Source organism: Prunus dulcis, chromosome 6, assembly GCF_902201215.1.
Source record: "Prunus dulcis chromosome 6, ALMONDv2, whole genome shotgun sequence".
In the NCBI taxonomy this organism is placed as follows: Eukaryota; Viridiplantae; Streptophyta; class Magnoliopsida; order Rosales; family Rosaceae; genus Prunus; species Prunus dulcis.
Window position 1 is genome coordinate 22018403 of NC_047655.1, and position 18962 is coordinate 22037364.

An 18962-nucleotide genomic window follows, 5' to 3' on the forward strand; every position below is an offset into this window, starting at 1 on the left:
ATGACAATGCAGAATGGAGCGTCTGCTTTACTCACAATTGAGTTGAGTGTCTCTCTCTTTTAAAATTTAAAAACAAAATTAAATTCAAGCTAATAGTTAATTTAATTAGCGCACATTTGGTTTTTTTTTTCCGTATAATTCACATTTAGAGAGGAATAATTTGACCACTGCATTTGAGTCAGGGGCAAAATAATTATTTTTAACAGCTTGGGCTACAAACTTTTTAGTGGGATTTAAATTGAGGCATCAAGTTGGGTACGACTCTTCGCGATGGGATTGGGAGCGTTCTGGTTTTGCACGCATGCTTTTACTGTTGTGGAAGTTTTTTGTGGCAAAAGCCAAACACTTTTGAGCCATAAATTACGTCAGATTTTGAACTTTACTATATAAATAAAAAAATAAATATTAAAAAAAAAATAATTGTTGAGGGATAACGATGAATGATAAGTTGATAACGGTTGGGTTGGGTTGGGTGTGAGTTTGACTGGGGAAAGCCAGGCTGTAGAGCATTTTCGTGTGTGGGATATTTTTATTTTCCTTTTCAAACATAAAATTTTAAAACAAAATTAAAAGAAAGGGAGGTTGAGGTGGCAGAAGACGACAAGAAAAGGCCGAATGGGAGCGCCAATGATTACGCGCCATCCCATCAGGCCAGGCTGTAAACCTGCCACCACCATCATCGTCTGATTCATCTCATCTCTCTCTCTCTCTCTCTCTCCTCCTCCTTAACGGCCTCCCCCTCACCCACCGACATAACCTCCAAGCCCCCTCTCTCTATAAATATATATTACTCATAGAAATGTACGGAACACTCGCTAATCACGATGATGATGAGGCTTCGAGCGAACTCCTGAGAAGCAGCACGCACTTTCTTTTCACCTTCCTCTTCCTCCTCTTTCCTCTGCTTTAATTAATTAAGTAGAGTTAATTAAACATAATTAACTACTCTAACTTCAATTAGACTGTCATTAATTTTAAAGTTGAAGCTGCTGCTGAATCAAATCATCGATCACACGGGGATGCACGCACAGATTGAACATTGATTGTGGATTGATAAGGGGATTAAATTAATTAATGAGTGATTAAGGAAATGAAGGAAATGGAAGGGATGAAGAGAGATCTCCCCGTATCTGTTTCTGTTACTCGTACGTAGTACCTACTACCTAATTCTCTGTTTCTATCTGTATGGTTGTTGTGGAGGACCGGATGGGCTTTTTCTTTAAATAATTATCAGTTCAATTATTATTTTTTAATTATAAATTATTGTTTAATATTAAAGCTTTGAATGACCTTATATATATAGTGCCATGCAGCTGGTATTGCTTTCAAAAAAAATTCCACCACTCAGCTCCATCCAAGTTTAACGAAAGGAGAGTGCTTGCCTCTTTCAATACTCTTTTTTTTCTAATCACGATTTGACAAATGTGTAAAAAAATAATTCATAAAAATATATATATATATATTACACATATGTCAAATTATTATTGATAGAAATATAGAAGTTTGTTTCTATATAAGTATTTTTCTTAAACGGAAGGCAATTTTTAACGTGTTTAGAGAAGGAAAAAAAATTCGTTATTTTCTTTACAAGCAAAATATTAATATCTTACATACAATGCTTAAATTTATGTGTGAGTGAAATACACATAACGTTTGCGAAGTAGTTGACATTCTTCTTTTTATAGAATTTTAAACTTACATTCATAATAAAAGTAGTTGGCATTCTGCTTTTTGTAATGTGAAGCTAAGATAGTTTTTCATTCTATACATATGCGAAGTCAAAAATCTGAATAATTTCACATGTATTAGTAATAGTTTCCACAAAATAGTTGGCATTCCTCCTTTTATAATGTGAAGCTAAGATAGTTTTTCATTACATACGTATGCAAAGTCAAAAATCAAAATAAGAACTCTTGTTTTTGGTCCAAGTAAGTACAAAAAACGTCATAACAAATAGATATGTAGTGTAATGAAATTCAATAACGTATACCGTCATTTTTATCGATCAAACCTTTGCTGGATAGAACCTATGTCTCATAAATCATGAATTAGTCTTCAAGTTAGATCATGGAAGAGTCAAGCTCATTGATATCCAATAAAATATTTCCCTCTCTCTTAGATTTGGTCACCAATCATAATGGCACCCGCTTCGTTTTAGTATATTTTTTTGCATGTTTTTTAAATTAAAAAAAAAATTAAGAGTATAAAAAATGAAAAACAAGAAGGAAAAAAGGAAAAAGGAAAAATCCTAGTTTTATCATAAACCGTCATGGGGGGCATGTGCAAATGTGACTTTATCACGTGTTGGCTCATCGGGTATAGGGAACACACGTGCGGCTTGCATCCTCAGAAGCAACAAGGAAATCTTGCGTTACCGGATTAAGAAATAGAACCCCCCACCCTACTTATAATTATTAGACACATGTTTCTAGGGTGCCTAAAAATAATCCTCAGATTTAAACAAATACCAAGTTTAAATGTGTCGTTAAATAAATGGTACAAATCGTACAATCATCCTCACGTTACCTAGGCACATCTTTTTATATATATATAAATACTCTTACTCATTATTTTTTTATTTGTTTTTCCAAGCTATAAACTTATACTGTAATTAAAATTAGACATGGTCGGTCCATTATCTTACAATAATAGTGTGTTTTCCCATCTCAAACCTAAGTACATCTGGATTGAGAATCGGGAAGTTGGTGGTTTATCTTTAATGGTGTATGTCTATAAACGAGATAGGGATCTTAAAGGGTCAAAATAATAGTATTTGTGGAAGAAAAAGAAAAATAACAACATATCTCTCGTTTTTCTTTTTTATTTTTTTGGGTAAATACCAATAGGTGTCTCCACACCTGAATGGTGGGATTAATCCCCAGCTTGGGAGTCGGCGTATCCTTGGCCAAAAAGTGCTTCCAACGGGTTTCAAACCCTTATCATTGAGGCACTAGGTAACTCGCCAGCTATAGGTTGCAATTTATCAACCGCACCACACATTTTGATAATGAATATAGGCTTATTATCACAAAACGTCCCTAAGGTTTACGAAACTATCAGATTGCATCCTTAATGTTTTTTTGTGTCACTTATGGTCCTCAAGGTTTGTATGTGCAATCACAAATGGTCCCTGACGTTAGGTTCTGTCAAAAACTCTGTTAGTTTGCTGACGTGGCATACATATATATCACAAAACATCCCTGAGGTTTACACACTTATCACAAATGGTCCTTACGAATTTATTTTTTTTTTAAATTTAAAATTCATAAAGTTTTGGTTTTCTTTTTAAAATTATTTATAAATGAAAAAACAATTTATAGAAGGATTTTAATCTTGAGGACCATTTATGAACCCTAAACCTTTAGTTTTTTTTTTTTTTTTTCATTTTTAAATTTTATGAATTTTAAATTATTTTTTAAAAACTTCATTACTTTGTTGATGTGGCATATATATGAAGCCCACATCTACAATAATATAGTGTCACATGTATTTAAAATTTAATATATATTTTAAAATAATTATAATTCATAAAATTTTAAAAAGAAAACAAAAATTTTATGAATTTTAAATTTAAAAATTTTAAAAATTTCGTAAGGACCATTTGTGATAGGTGTGGGAACCTCAAGGATGTTTTGTGATATACATATATGCCACGTCAGCAAACTAACGGAGTTTTTGACGGAACCTAACGGCAGGGACCATTTGTGATCATGCATGCTAACTTTGAGGACCACGAATGACAAAAAAAAACATTAAGGATGCAATCTGATAGTTTCGCAAACCTTAGGGATGTTTTGTGATAATAAGCCATGAATATAATATTTGCTTATTGTTCAAATGAAATGAAATGTGGATAATCAAAAGGTTAAATAATTTTTGACTTAAATGATCTTTTATATTGATAATCCTTGGATGATATCCTAAAAAATGAACAATTTCAATTATTGAATTACATTTCAAAAATAAAATGTTCGAATGTCCATATTTGTAAGCAATATAGGGGCATATTCCAACCTCTCCAAGGAATTTTCGGCCTCTAGTCGTAAGGAAATATCTCTCATAGAACTTACCTAATTTGATATATCTACTGAACTTATCTCATAAATTTAATGCCCTTATTTGTAAAGGACATCTCATTCACTAAGCACAAATTTGTGTTGTGGTTTAAACTTGATATCATGAAAGAAGTTAGAGCTACAACTTCAAAATTATTGTGTCCACATTAACCTTGTTAAAAGTATGGAACGTTTAAGTCTAGATTTAGTATAGTAGTCGTAGAAATGTTTATGGAGGAAAAAGTTTTGAAAAAGAAAATATATATAACTTCATGTAACTTGTAATTTGCTTTTTTCTTAGTACAAACGATAGTCTAAACTAGATAGAAATAGATTTCTCTCATACACACAACTGATGTCATGAGAATTCAAACCTAAGATGAAATCTCTTATCTCTATCCGTTTGGATGAAGGAATTGCAAATTACATAGAATTCTAAAATGACGGAATTTAGATTTCTGTCATTTCAATTTCTGACAATTGAAGATTTCAGTGTTTGGTATTCCTCGAAGTATAAAATAACATATCATTTGATGAACTAAATAACTCAAGTTAAACAAACATAGCATATTAGCAAACCAAATCACTCCCCACGTGCCATAAACATCAACAACATACTCTCTTTTTTCTTAATTGGGAGTGCTTTCAGTATCTGAAATTGTTTGTCATTTTCTATCAGCCAAGCACATCCTTTGAGTTGTTCATTTTCACTGAGACCTGGTACTGCTTGTACTTCAACATATACCTCTGCTTGATCAAGGTTCTTAGTATCAGCATGGATAAACTCTTCAAATGATAAAGTCATTCTAGCAATCGAATCAGCAATAACATCTTTGACAACCTCTTTTCTTCGTCGGAAGAATATCAGAAGAATTTTGATGCACGATTTATATTTGTGAATTAATATTACTTTCCAATTTAGTGGTAACTCACTACATGACATGAAAAGCTAACACAACAGACTCATAGTTGTAACAATCCAAGAAAACTAGAAAACAAAGCATATAGAAAACATAGAAGACAAAAGCATCACACAAATCGATAAAGCTAGAAAACAAATACAAAGCTTCACCATAAACACATATCAGACACCAATATCCCAGGGCAAAGAGTATTTTGTTAAAACTTCCCAAAATCCAGCCATAATGCCACAAAGATCACAAAACCCATTCATAATATATTCATAAATTTAGTCAGAAACACCCAATTTTGATAGGCATCAGAAAGCATGGTAACCCTAAAATAGAAAAACATAAATTGAAGGAGAGAAATGCTTGAAGACTAACCTTCAGATTTGATCCAAAGAGACGTGCAACTCCTTCTCCTTACTTTTATGGCTCACAACTTTTTTATGACGCCTTTAAGCGACAAGGCTCGCAATCTCTATTTTTCAGGGTTTTATCATAGGCTTTTGGCACTGTTTATTTATTTTTAATGAAAATTTTGGCTCTTTTTTTTTTATGTAAGTTTTGGCACACTGAAAAATATGAATTCCTGCACTATGAAAATTGTGAAATGACGCCTATTTTGGTAGAAATTAAACTTGAAAATTTGATGCCTCAATTTCTAAGATTTTTTTCGTACGTCATTTAATAAATTATGTACTTAAATTACCAAACAATAGAATTGTCAATTGCTCCACTTAAATTCTCGACTTTTCGCTAAATTCCAAATTTTTTCCCTTATCCCAAAAAAAAAAAATCAAAACATTTTTTCACTAAACTAAAACCCCGTTGGCCATGTAACGAACAACTTGTTGTAACCAAAAGAAAATATAAAATTTGGAAAGCATGAAATCCGTAGCTGCCCGCATAGAACAAAACCTCTCTCTCCTGAATTATTAATCACATCAGCTCTCGGATCACGTGGAAAACGAGCGTTCTAGGCAAAGTAGGCACCGTATGAAAAAGGGACAAACATGACAGTTGTTACGAAAACATAGACGACACACACGTTGAGCTTTAACCGGTGCCACGTGTGTACCCGAATTGATTGTTCAAGTCAAGCTCCGACACAGAGACAAGTCCCCCGTCCTAAGCATCGTAGCCCCTGAGCCCAACTTGAGCCCCCTTCTTTCCACCACATCATCAGGTTGTTGAACCCGGCCCCACCACTCCTCCGTCCTTTGTCCCGTGACGTGGCACCAACATAACCCAAACATTTTTATCCAATTCATAAATTACAGGAAATTCGAATTATTTTTCGTCATTTTTTTGAGGTTGCTGTCTGCTTTGGAAGCGTCAGTTAAGATAAGAAGAGAAGGGAGGCCACGTCAAGAGGGGGGTTGCCAGCTATAACGCATTTGTGGGGGGATTTTTTATTTTATTTTTTGGGTGTTTATGGTAACTTTTGGCGGGTTTCTCGAAAAAGACAGCATCTCTTTTTGGTTTCGGGTTTTGGGTCTTTGGGTTTTGGTTGCTTCGGGATTTGTGTCAAGTGGAGATGACTTCATGCCCATGATTCCCGCTATTCTCCATCGTACCACATCTCTTGTTATGTCGTACATGCGTGTCCTTGCTCTCGCAACGACACCGTTTTAGCCCTTGCTTGCAAGCATTTCATCAAAATTTATTTCCAAAGGTAAATTCACATAGAAACACATGTATGTAACGGTTAAATTAATTGAAATTTAGAAATTTAAAACTTTGGTGTTTTTTTTTAGTATTATTAATTTTATTATTCGATTTTATAACGTTGAAAAATGATATATAATTGGTGTGTTGATTTTTTTATTTTTTTTTACCAAAGGTGTGTTGAATATGTTAGGTGGGATGTGATGTGATCGGTTCTATACTTTATCTGCATAACTGTATAAACTAAAAAGTTGTGTGGTTCAATTTTTTTTTGGTTTATAATTTTTTTATTTAAAGAATTTTTTTTTATTGAAAATAACAATAATATACTAAACTCACCAGATATTACGACAGCACGACTAGAACTGATAACTTTTGATTTATAGTTTATCATTTTACAAAGATGTGGTGCGATTATAAAGACCTTGTTTTTTTTTCTTTCTTTAAAAAAACAAACAAAAATTTGAAATTGCCATCTCCAAACCAATTGACTAGTAGTCTAGCACAAAAAAAGGGACATCTCTTCAGACTGTTTTAATGGCACTGGTTGCTGCTGGGAGGAGGGGACCCTGAGAGATACATAATTGATGGCTCACCCAATTACTCTATCTTTATCACTTTTATTGCTTTTGGTTGCATTTGCTTGGTTTGTTTGACATAGAAATGTGCATGTATTATAGGTCCTACTTTTTAATACTTTTCTTCTGAATTTATATACATACTTGACAATTGCTTCTAATAATTCTGGTTCATTAATTATCATGGTAGGCCATGGTGAAAAACCCCATTGTTCTCAATGTGAAAATTGTTTTTGTTGTTTTTCTACATTCAACTCAACGGCAATCAAAAATTTGAATGGTTTTATATTTAATTAGCAAAAAAATAAAATTAAGGGGTAAAAAATCTATATATATAGTCCCTTTTTATTGAGAAATTCCTCAAATAAAATTATTTTAATGACATCCTTTAGGGTCACCTAAGAATTTTTTTCAACGATCTAAACCCTCTAAAATCAGCCAATACATGAATTATATGAGTTTATTTGTCTCAGATTTTTGGTTCGGCTAAAAGCGTTTTTGATACTATTTAGCAGAAGTTTTTTTTAAAAAAAAAAGTGTATTTATGAGTCATAAAAGATTTTTCTGTAGAAGCAAGTAACATAAAGCCTATGAGCAGAAATGGTTGCTTACAAAAGTGATTTTAAATAGACTCTAACAAAATTGACAGATAGATGAGATTTTTACATATCGTGCTTTGAAAGAACAGGTGTAATCCAATATGGGAGATTAATCATATTGTTTTTCAGCTAATGAGTAATGACTGCTGATCAAAACTATACTTAATTGACGTGTAGATATGACAGGGGTGGTCAAACCCATTGAAGCGTAAAGGAAAATATATATATATAATATATTTATCTGATCATGCAAACAGATGGCAAAATATATAATTGATTGGATCCTGTTCCCGTTGAAAATTACCTCCACTCTCCTTCCATCTTCATCTTCATCTTCTCATTCATAAAGTAGTCACAAACCCTTTTTCAATCAAACGTTGCCCAAACCATTTTATTATATTTTGAGCTTGGCCTAACCATATTCTGAAAATTACCTAACAGTTTCAAATATCTCGAGGAATTATTTTTTTTAGAGCATCTTCAACAGCTTTAAAATGCTAAAATAAGTGAGTCATATTATTGAAATTCTCTCTAATAATATTGTCAAACTCAGTCATTTTTAGAATCGGCAAGTTACCTTGGCTTTTCAAATTGCCACGTTAGTCAACAAACGTCAATTTAAAGATGCTCTTAACATTGTAGAATGACCCTAGCTTAAAACGATGATTGGACTTGTTTACAAGCTAATTCTACTATGATTGAGCCTACCTATGATCATCACGCCCATACTTTAAGGTTAAATTTTACAGTTGTATGGCATTATGTATGACATTGAGGGAATAATGATATAATCCATAATTTAATATGAGATTAACAAGTCTTGTGAGTGGGGTTGTCATTAAGTCTCTCTCTTTCTCATACTAAATTACTAGTTGAAGATTACAATAATTATAAAGATAAATATATGATTATTGAAGCACACCTAGCAAGGCTAAGTTCAAGCTTATGATTGATTAAGCATTTATGCGGATTACTTTTGCTAATATAATCCATCTTCCTTTTTCTCCTTTATTCCCAACTGAAAACTTGGTGGCCTTCCCTTCCTACTACAAGTCTACAACCAAGCACACGTTGATGGAATCTAAGCAACATTTGCTGCACCTTAATTTATGGCATTGGATTTATCCTTCCTTTAAATAAAAAAAAATCAAGTACCGTACCTTCCATAAGGCTGTCTCCAAATAATGTTTTAGATACATCATACAATTAATGGTTGCAGTATTCACACTTTCCTCTTGTAGGGGATGCTATTTTCATTTTATCGCATCCTTAATATATGAGTGGCTCGAGGGATGCTGGGATAAACAAATACATGCACATATAACTGTCAGCCGTTAATGCATGTAAATGTATTAACTCAATTCTTTGCTTTTTTTTTTTCTCTAATTTAAAAAGCAGTAGAATATCCTAATTAATTTAAAGGGAATTGAGAATATTATAGAAAAAGACAAATATACCTTAAAAAAAATATGTTAAAGAAGGAGCTACACCAGAATATTAGAGGGCCCTAACCGCCCCGATGATTTGGGTATTTGTCAAACGCATGGAGCCCTCTGTACCCTTGTGTTGGGGCCTTGGGTTAGGTCGGAGGTCACTGTATTTACAGGCTGCACGCTCATGGCCGGTTGCCCAAATAAATAATAATAATCCAAAATAATCCAAAAATGTCCATATATCCAATGTAATTGTGACAGTTAACAACAAATATGGCCTATCCCCAACTCAGAACCAAGCTATCAGTTCCAAGTCAATATAGGCAAACAAAATGTTTCACGGCCCAAACCGTTCACATTGCAATTTCTATGTACCTTTATAGACCCTCCAATAATGTCGAAGAAGTTATTACTAGTCTAATATGTTATGTTATCGTGTTATTAATTTGAATCAAGTATAGTTAAGTTGTCAAAAAAGTTATCATTTCAGTTTGACGTATTAACATGTTATATCACGTTATCAATTCGAATCACGTATAGTTAAGTTGTCAAAAAAATTACCATTTCAGTCTGACATATTATGTTATTACGTTATTAATCTGAATAGCATATAGCAAAGTTGTTGAAGTCGTACGCTTTCTTCTTTTGAGTGGTAATGGAAAAAACTTAGTTGGAAACCAATTAGTGGTAAACACTATTAACAAGTCAAGAAAGCCGCCTAACATCACCAAAACTTGGTAATGATGATTTTTTGAGGTCTGTTATTGGACGGTGGGTTTGGTCTTTGTAGGGTCGTCTGCGATTCTCTGTGTTGTTTGGGAATGTAGGGTCTATGATGTGCTTGCTATCTCTTCAGTTAGGATGGTTCTTTATTTCTTGTTCGTTTGTGGCCGCTGCTGGGCTTTATAATTATTCGACCTTTTTTTCTTTCTTTTCTCTCTCTGTTTCTGTGTTTCTTGATTACGACTTCTAACTGCTTACTTCCATTTTTTTCCTATTGATTTGAAAGTATGTAGTTGAGGCATGGCCACCCTATATTATTCCTGCTTGACTTTGCTTCTTTTCTTTTCTTTTTTTCTTCCTTTTTTCTGTAGGTTTAAAAAGATAATAATAGATCTGAAGGTACATGTAATTATGTTTGATTATTTATTAAAATCAAACAAAAGGTAAAGAGTAAGAAATTTTGATCGCCGCCAACCCCATTCGCCGAAAGCTCCTCATCTATTGATAGACTACTAGAGCGAGCTCACTCTAAATTGTTTGAATTCAACCTGCAAAATAATGGCTGAAAAGAAAATGCACAATAATTTTGGACTTGACATATCCGCTTAAAAAAGAGAGATTATAGAATACTATAGTAGTACGGTTACGTGGTACATATTGTATACACGTGTTATAATATTAGTGGATATTGATATTATCACGTGACCATACTACCGTAATATTATATTATTTCTCCTTAAAAAGATACATTTTTTAAGAACAATTATTTTCTCAGTATCTACTAATTAAGTTCGTTCAATAAATATTGTTCCAAGATAATTTTTGTCTGCAAAATAATTGCATTATATAATATGCTATAATATGCCCATAATCAGACAAATAGGTGTGAAGTTATTATTAAAGCGATCAAAGAGACCATCCCACAGAGCGTCCTAAAGCACATTTGAATTTAAAATTCAATGAGACCACAAAAACTTTCAATCTACTATCTCATGCCATTTGTGAGTTACGACTTATGAACGGACGAATTTTACTATTCTAGTCTCGTATTAATGCTTGATTTATCTTCAAAGCTAGTCCATTTATAACTTTAAAGAATCGTTTGGTGAGTTGGATTATATAATTGTATTGGATTCATAATCGTAGTCAAATGTTTGGTGGCCTAAAAACGACATAGACTGGATTATGTCTAATCATACTAAAGCCAAATATAGTAGCACATTTCAATTAATCCTACCAAAATGCTGGAATTAAGTCAGATTAAGTATGTCTAATCCTACTAAGCCAGGTCATAGCATATTTCAATTAATCCGACCCCATAATCATGTGTAGTACTACACACGTTATTGGATTAGTGTCCGATATAGTTCAGTGCAATCCAATCTAATCTTAGTCGCTAAACATGACTTAAGGACCTCGTTTGGTGGATCGATCTAGACATAATTATTCCAATCAAACTAGATTAGAATCGTGGCCTATATTTGGTGCACTAATAAACATTTTGGAATGGACGTAGGTGTCAATAAGACATGACTCAAATCCGAATTTTACGTCAACGAGCTCTATCCAACATAGAAAGCCCAATCCAGTGTTGTTTAGACAGCCCCACCAAACGTGTGGGGTAAGTTGTCTCTAAGTTTGGGCAAAAGTGCAATGGCCTTTTGCACATAAAACTTAGAATTTGTATTTTCAGAAACTCAAACTGGACCTCCTTTGCTACTGGAAAATAAATGTAATTCGGCGAAGACTGAGCCATTAAAATTGGGCCTCTTTTTGTTTGTGTCTCTCTTTGGTTCAACTAAGCCCACATTTCGGCTCATCACAAACAAACCAGTGAGCCACTGACACACACAATATGCGCCATATGGCGGTGGCATCACCGCTTTTAACCTCACCACCAACAGTATCTCCATTTCTCCGACAAACCCGAAGCTACAAAAGGACCTTGATCCGGTCGTCCTCATCAGCATCATCGCCAATGGACCTTCACCACCCAAAACGAGTCGTCGTATGCGGCGGCGGCGTCATCGGCGTATGCACCGCTTACTTCTTAGCCAAAAGCGGCGCCGCCGTAACCCTCGTCGAGAAATCCTCCGTGGCTTGCGCTGCCTCCGGAAAAGCCGGCGGCTTCCTCGCCCTCGATTGGTGCGACGGCGGGCCCCTCAGTTCCCTCGCCCGTGCCAGCTTCAACCTCCACCGTTCGCTTGCTCAAGAACTCGACGGCCCCAATTCTTACGGCTACCGATCCCTCACCACTCTCAGCCTCACCGTCACAGAGTCTCAGAGCTCGAAACCCTCCGGAAAGTCCGCTTTGCCGTCTTGGGTTGATGGGCCGGGTCGGAGTCCGAGAACCATCGGGACCACGGAGACCACGGCCCAGGTCCATCCTCAGCTCTTTACCCGGACCTTGATTTCGAAGGCGGCGGAGGATTATGGCGTCGACGTGGTGATTGGGAAATTGGAGCACTTGGGAGTGGACAATGGGCGAGTGAGCTCGGTGGTTTTGGAGGGAGGACGAGTGATTGACTCGGACGCTGTCGTTTTGGCGCTGGGGCCATGGTGTGGGAAATTTGAGCTGTTGTCGTCGTTGTTCAGAGTGTACGGTATAAAGGCTCATAGCATTGTGTTGGAGCCTAAAGAACCTGAGGCTATAACCCCTCATGCGCTTTTCCTGAGTTACTATCCGTCTCAAGGAGGAAAGCCCTTGGACCCAGAAGTGTACCCTCGCCCCACAGGTACCAAAGTTCCAACCTTTGATTGACATTTTACAATGATCAAAATATTTCAATTTATTTGATTCGGAAAAATTAACACATTCTGATCAGTTTTTCTTATCTGGGTATCCATATTGTTGATGCTCAAAAATGGTTCGGCACTTTTGAGCCCAACTTAGTGATAATGTATGATGGATGATAGGTGAAGGTGAGGACCTTCAGCATGTGTGTGAAGATTTAGGCAAGCGATAAATATACAGAAGGCAAGATATATGTGGTTCACCCTTAATGAATGGGCTACGTCCACGGAGAAGTATATTCTCATTATTATAACAATGTGTATTTACATTTGTACATGGGGTTGGACCCAAATATAAAGGTAAGAAGGGAGAAGCCCTTGACTAAAGATCAAGTGCAACCCAATCCCCTCCTTAGTGGAGAGTGGTCTCCTTTTATAGATGAGGAGGAGTCTACACATCTTGTAATATTCCAATGTGGGACTCTTTGCCTTGCTTAGATTTGCTTTTAGTTGCTTGGTCAGATATGGTATAAACACATATTTCAAATCATTTGATTAACATGTTAAAGTAATCTGAAGAAGTATACATTTTGATCAGTTCTCTCATCTGGGTATCTTAAAACTAGTATGCTTGCAAACTAAAACTGGTTGAAAATTTCAAACAAGACAATGCCTGGCGTTTCATAACAATGCTTCAACTTCAAAAGGGCTAATCTGGCATGATCTATTAGCAAAACCTTTTTCAAGTTTAGTGACTGAATGGTTGATTGGATTTGTGGATTGCAGGTGAGGTGTATGTGTGTGGGATGTCCGCAGAGGCAGAGATACCGGATGATCCAGAGCAAATAGTGGGCAATCCGGAGTCGATAGAGGTGCTGAGAGGGGTGGCAAGCAGTGTGTCAAGCCATTTGAGAGAAGGAGAGGCACAGGTGAAGGCAGAGCAAGCATGTTTCCTGCCCTGTACTGATGATGGTGTCCCTGTGATTGGGGAGGTGCCAGGGGTTAAGGGGTGTTATGTGGCTACTGGGCATAATTGTTGGGGGATTCTGAATGGTCCTGCCACTGGAGCTGCTGTGGCTGAGCTTGTGCTGGATGGGAAAGCTAGCATCGTAGATCTCAGTCGGTTTAGTCCGGCAAGATTTGCTGGGCTTAAGAAGGGTTAAGACATTAATCTGGTGTAGACAGATTTAGAGCACTGAGGAAGTGCAGTGAAGTCATGTTGTATCTGGAGGTAAATTAAATACAGGTTCATTTTCGTTTTTATCTGAAAACTTTGAAAACATCCCAACACTTACATGTTGTATATCTGTCGACAAAAGCAAAATGTTAAAGAACTTTTACTTATATCAGTGTCAACTGATAGTATCTTTTTAAACCACTGTGTGTAGTTTTTTTTTTAATTTTCAGTTGAAGGTAAGAAAGAATCTGCATATGGTAGCTATCAGTCAGGAATCAAGCAGCGGCGGTCAAAAGAAATAAGCTGTTGCAGTTGCCTGCAAGCAAAGCAAGAAAGCATGTAGCAGCTGAGTATGGTAGTTGGAAGATAGTTAAGACTGTCAGGAGTTTGTGTAATTAGCTGTAATTGTTCGTTCCCTGCCCTGTGTGAGAAGCAACGCAAAGGAATGCGGTTGTATAAGTCCAAGCCATTGTAAAAATGACTGATATTCATGAAATGGAAGATTACAAATTAGTAGGCATCAGTCTTCTTGCCATCCAGCTGGACCCTTGTCTTTTTATGTTTTATAGGTCTGGAGCTGGACCCTTGTTTCTCTGAAAAATTTGCACACTAATGTAATAAGTTTCGGTTCTGGAACCAGGGCGATTCTGAGAGAAAAACGTTTATGTACCGGAGATTTCATTGTGGCGGTATGTATTCTAACTTTCTTGTACTTCACTGGCGGCATCCCGAACAATCAAGGGTGAATCCATGTTGGGAGCTATACATAATACTACACGCAACCAAAATAATAATAAAAAAAATAACTGATAATATCGATAATGAATTAATAACGAATTATTTTAATTCTTTAAAGACTTGAAAGGTGCAATTCAAATAGTTTTATTTTGTATTTGCATTGCATGTTTTATTAATTTAGTTTTTTACTAGCTTTTATCTTATGTATTAGATGTCTTTTGAGGGGTACGACTCATTATGTCCTCCCTATCTTGGTGTATTATTTTTTGTTATCAATAAAAGTCGCGCATGCCATTGAGTTTCTTTGTAAGGTAAATCCAGCCTAATCCATTTTAAAATATTAGATCTGTCATTGCAAATAATCACACTATTGTTGTGTGTTAATTTTTTTATATTACAGTACATGATTGGCTTGAAATACCATATAGCATCCCCTATTATATAGCATTTTTTTGACCTGAAAGTTCTTGTAGCCCTGCCTCATCCTGTTACTGAGAATGCAAAAATAAAGCATTGGCCTTAAGGCCTCGTGTTTGGGTCAGAATTGTAAGCCCATTTTTCTCATTGTTAAGATTCCATGCATACACGTTAAAGAGGCTAGTACTTGCGCACGTGGAAATATGGAAAGCTTTAAACCCCAAACCAATGAGTCGCTTATTGTTGCCAGAGACTCTACTGAATGATAATATGTTGCCGGAAAATGTTAGGTTTTCACATATTTTCATATCATATTATGCATTATTTCTGTAATAGAGGTGGGCTCTATCTTTATTAAAGAAATGATACACAATGTGGTATATAAATGCGATAAGCTTAACATTACCCTTGTTTATATTAGTCTCATTTTGAAGTTATACTTCTTCTAAAAATGAGAAACGTATGCTATAACTGTTGGAAATGAATGCATTATGCATATCGAATTGACACTCACTCTCATTTGGCTCCAAAAACCAAAAAACAAAAAAAGTTTACACTCTTTCCATATGCATGCTAATCTTGCATGTGAAGAGGTCGACCGATAGGAGGAGAAAGACAAACATGTAGCTGCAACCCTATTATGTACCATGGAAACAAATCAAATTTACGGCCACGTGAAAAGAAGAGTCTGATATCATGTTAGACAATTACCAATCTTAAAAAAACCAGACAAAATACATCAAACTTACAAGACCAAGAGAGGGATTGTTCATTGTTCCAACTTCCTACTATAAAGAGTCCTCCTCACTAACAGCTAAAGTTGTGTCATTCCATGCCGCTAGACACCAAATTTGGTGAGCAAATGTGTAAGTGATACACATGAGCTGGGCGTCCTTTGTGTTTTGAGAGTTAATCATTTGAGGGAACCCACATGCCAAAGGATTTAATAAAAAGCAGTAAAGAAAGAAGCCGTTGTTTAACAGCTTAGCTTAATAACACTGCCTCAATTTAATACTTTATAGTACAATCTCTCTGACTCCAAAACATATATATTGCTTACGAATAATATATCTATATATATATGTTTTTATGATTTATTCTATTAAAACGATCGATAATATATTAAATTCACATACATTATACGAATGCTATAATTCGAATTTAAAACTTTATCTAAAAAAATAATTACTATAAACCGTTACACTAGTGGGAATAATAGAATTCTAGTTATATGAAAAACTAATGCTAGCTCACATCATATCATTATCAATTTATCATCATGACTTTATTCCCTTACAGATAGGAATTTTGTTCCCCAATAATAAAATAAAATAATAATAATAATAATATTATTATTATTATTAGGTGCATTAATTGTGATGAAGATTTTTGCCAATAAATCTGTGCCAAATGTTTGCTGATCCCCAATGTGTGGACACAAGTTAAGACAAAAATGATAGGAGATAGAACAAGCAAAAACCATGTTGTTGCTCACAAGTTACATTAGAAAATTTTAAACCCAATTTGTATTTAATTAGCGTACTAATCTAAGTTGATGGGTTGGGTTGTTAACTCTCTGGCTTTGTGCTCACGGGGTTGACTTCATTTACCGAAGCTTGACCAACTAATTTCATATTAATTCAATTTAATGTGTTCATTCTCTTCTGATTCTGATCTCATTTACAAATTACATATACTTAAATTAAATTAAATGGCGTAAATAGCAAGTGATATAGCACGTGCTCTTACAGCTTAGATTAGTTTTTCAATGGGATCCAAGTGGGTTATTAATTATATTTGGAGCTATGTATGTACTTAGGGTTTAATGCTGCTCTAAGCATCATTTTTAATAGGATAAAGTGATGTTTGGTCAAATTTACTTAAGTAATGAGTAACAGTCATCCCAAGACATAATACCAAAGTCTCTTTGAGGACTTACACAAGAAGTCTTAGCCCATTTTTCAGTTTTTATAATTTACTCATCAAGAGGGATTGTCGGTAGCGAGACTCAAATCTAGACCTGTATAGCTCAAAGAGAACAATCCTTACTAACCGAACCAACTCTTATTGGCCTATTCACTTTGAAGTAATAATAATAAGTGGGTAATATTGCCTTGTTGGAAAGAGTAAGTATATTTTATCTACCCATTTGCCTCTTCATTTGTACTATAAAAATACTAAAATGACAAGGCAAATGAGGTTTGCCTATCCTTTTGGCTCTTCCTAAGAGATGCTTATTAAGCAAAGAAGCCACAGGGACAAAGCCAAAATCCACTGCTGAGTGCCCTACCAATCACTTGAGAATCCCAGCGCCATATTTATGGTTTATGGCCCAAAGGTGCCCATGTTTTCCATGAAGTCTTGGATATTTATAATTGTTCTCTCTCTCTCTCGCGAACTGTGTATGCGATTTATCTGTCCCTCAATCAGTTGCACAGTACACTAAAAAAATTTAACTGTTTTTTTTTCTTTTTCACCAAACTTGGTAAAGTAAATTTTTGACTCTTTTGATGATTTGCATATCATTTTTTTGGTGACATGACATATAGAGAGGTTTAATGCAAAGGACTGCCATAATTCTTTCTCTATTGGAAGGGGCTAATTGAAACATAATTAACCTCTTTATTCCCCCAAAGTTTGACCAATTAAACAAATTTATAGCTGACGTGGGGGAATTGACATTTTAGAACCCCATGCAATGCAAATATATAAAATTACCCTCATCATCACCTATAATTTGGAAAATGTGGTTCATAGGATACTTCTTTCTTAATCTTCTTGTTTAAGACTTTTGGAACAAATATTCTATTAATTTATTACATACGTTCAACCTTCAAATCCATAGCAGTAACTCAGGTCAGAAAGCAGCTTCTACTGTACTGATGGAATTTATGGGTTTTCCTCGCCTGGTTGTTGTGCTCGATGATCAAGAACTCAACCACCTAGAAATAATTCAGACTTTTTTCCTTTTTTTTTACAATATAATACAAGCGATAAATTACTTTAACTTAGTCTGATTTACAGAAAGGAAAATCCAAACTTGAGTGCACGGCGTGTTCACTGCCCTCACCAACCAACTTAATCCACATAATATTTTTTTGTTTGTTTTGGGTAAAGTAGAAAATGAAAACCTTAAGAGATGTCACAATCGCGTGACATGCAGAGAAGTAGAAGTGAGGAACACGATCCGTTCATTGGGGGGAAGAAACTGAAGTAGAATGCTTGCTTCGTTCACTTCAAGTAAGTTCAGCTATGGTCTTGTCTTATCTTCATAGATGGACAGTCCAAGGTGTCACTTACTTTTTTACCTTAGAGGTGAGAAATTAATTGCTTTCATATATACATGATGGGTAATGTTTGTCCCGACCCGACTTCAAGATGGCAAAAACTATGAAAAATCATGTCAATACTTTGAAAGAGGTCTTATTCTCTAACCCTTTTTCGTATAAATAGACCCCTCCATATGCCAAAGCATGAAATGATTGAATTGGCTCAACAACAACAATGTGATAATTACTCTTGTGAGTCAGATAAAGAGGAGGATGCTAATTATAATTAGGAATTTAGGGACAAATTAACATCTCTTTATATTTTTTTCCCTTAAGTTGAAAGATATTTTGCAAATTTTAGGTTGTTATTGCATTTACAAATTCATACTTGAGTGGTCACAAGCTCTTATTTGTGTTTTTATAAGAGGTCATCATGAGTTCTATCAATACATTTAACGTTTTTGAGTCATGACATGTCATAAAGCAACAACTTATATACTATTAAACTTAAAACAATGAACGAGTCTCATTCTGATTACATAAAATAGACTTGAAAGAACGAATCTTGCTTGAGAAAGAGAGATATAATCAACACTATGATTAATAAATGCAGTACACGTGGCAATATTACTCTTGAAACCTAGCGTCTACATGTGACACATGATAG

The 18962-nt window shown here is 35.1% G+C and overlaps 1 protein-coding gene across 3 annotated transcripts; it reads left to right on the forward strand.

Annotated features, from left to right (window-relative positions):
* Positions 1-11682: 11682 nt before the first annotated feature.
* LOC117632644 (putative oxidoreductase TDA3) lies at positions 11683-14510 on the forward strand. Of its 3 annotated transcripts, none has more exons than XR_004586496.1 (3): positions 11683-12696; positions 13481-13925; positions 14083-14510. XR_004586496.1 is itself a non-coding variant. In XM_034366186.1 (2 exons), the coding sequence occupies exons 1-2, from the start codon at positions 11817-11819 to the stop codon at positions 13855-13857; spliced, it is 1257 nt and encodes a 418-aa protein (XP_034222077.1). In that variant the 5' UTR covers positions 11683-11816; the 3' UTR covers positions 13858-14069. The 3 variants fall into 3 exon arrangements, 1 of the variants encoding a protein (XP_034222077.1); XR_004586497.1 differs by having other exon boundaries at positions 14102-14510; XM_034366186.1 differs by lacking the exon at positions 14083-14510 and having other exon boundaries at positions 13481-14069.
* The last annotated feature ends 4452 nt before the right edge of the window (positions 14511-18962 follow it).

Coding starts and splice junctions, on each gene's coding strand:
- LOC117632644 (XM_034366186.1), top strand. CDS start 11,817: ATGCGCCATATGGCGGTGGCATCACCGCTTTTAACCTCACCACCAACA. Junction 12,697..13,480: donor AGTGTACCCTCGCCCCACAG/GTACCAAAGTTC, acceptor TGTGGATTGCAG/GTGAGGTGTATGTGTGTGGG.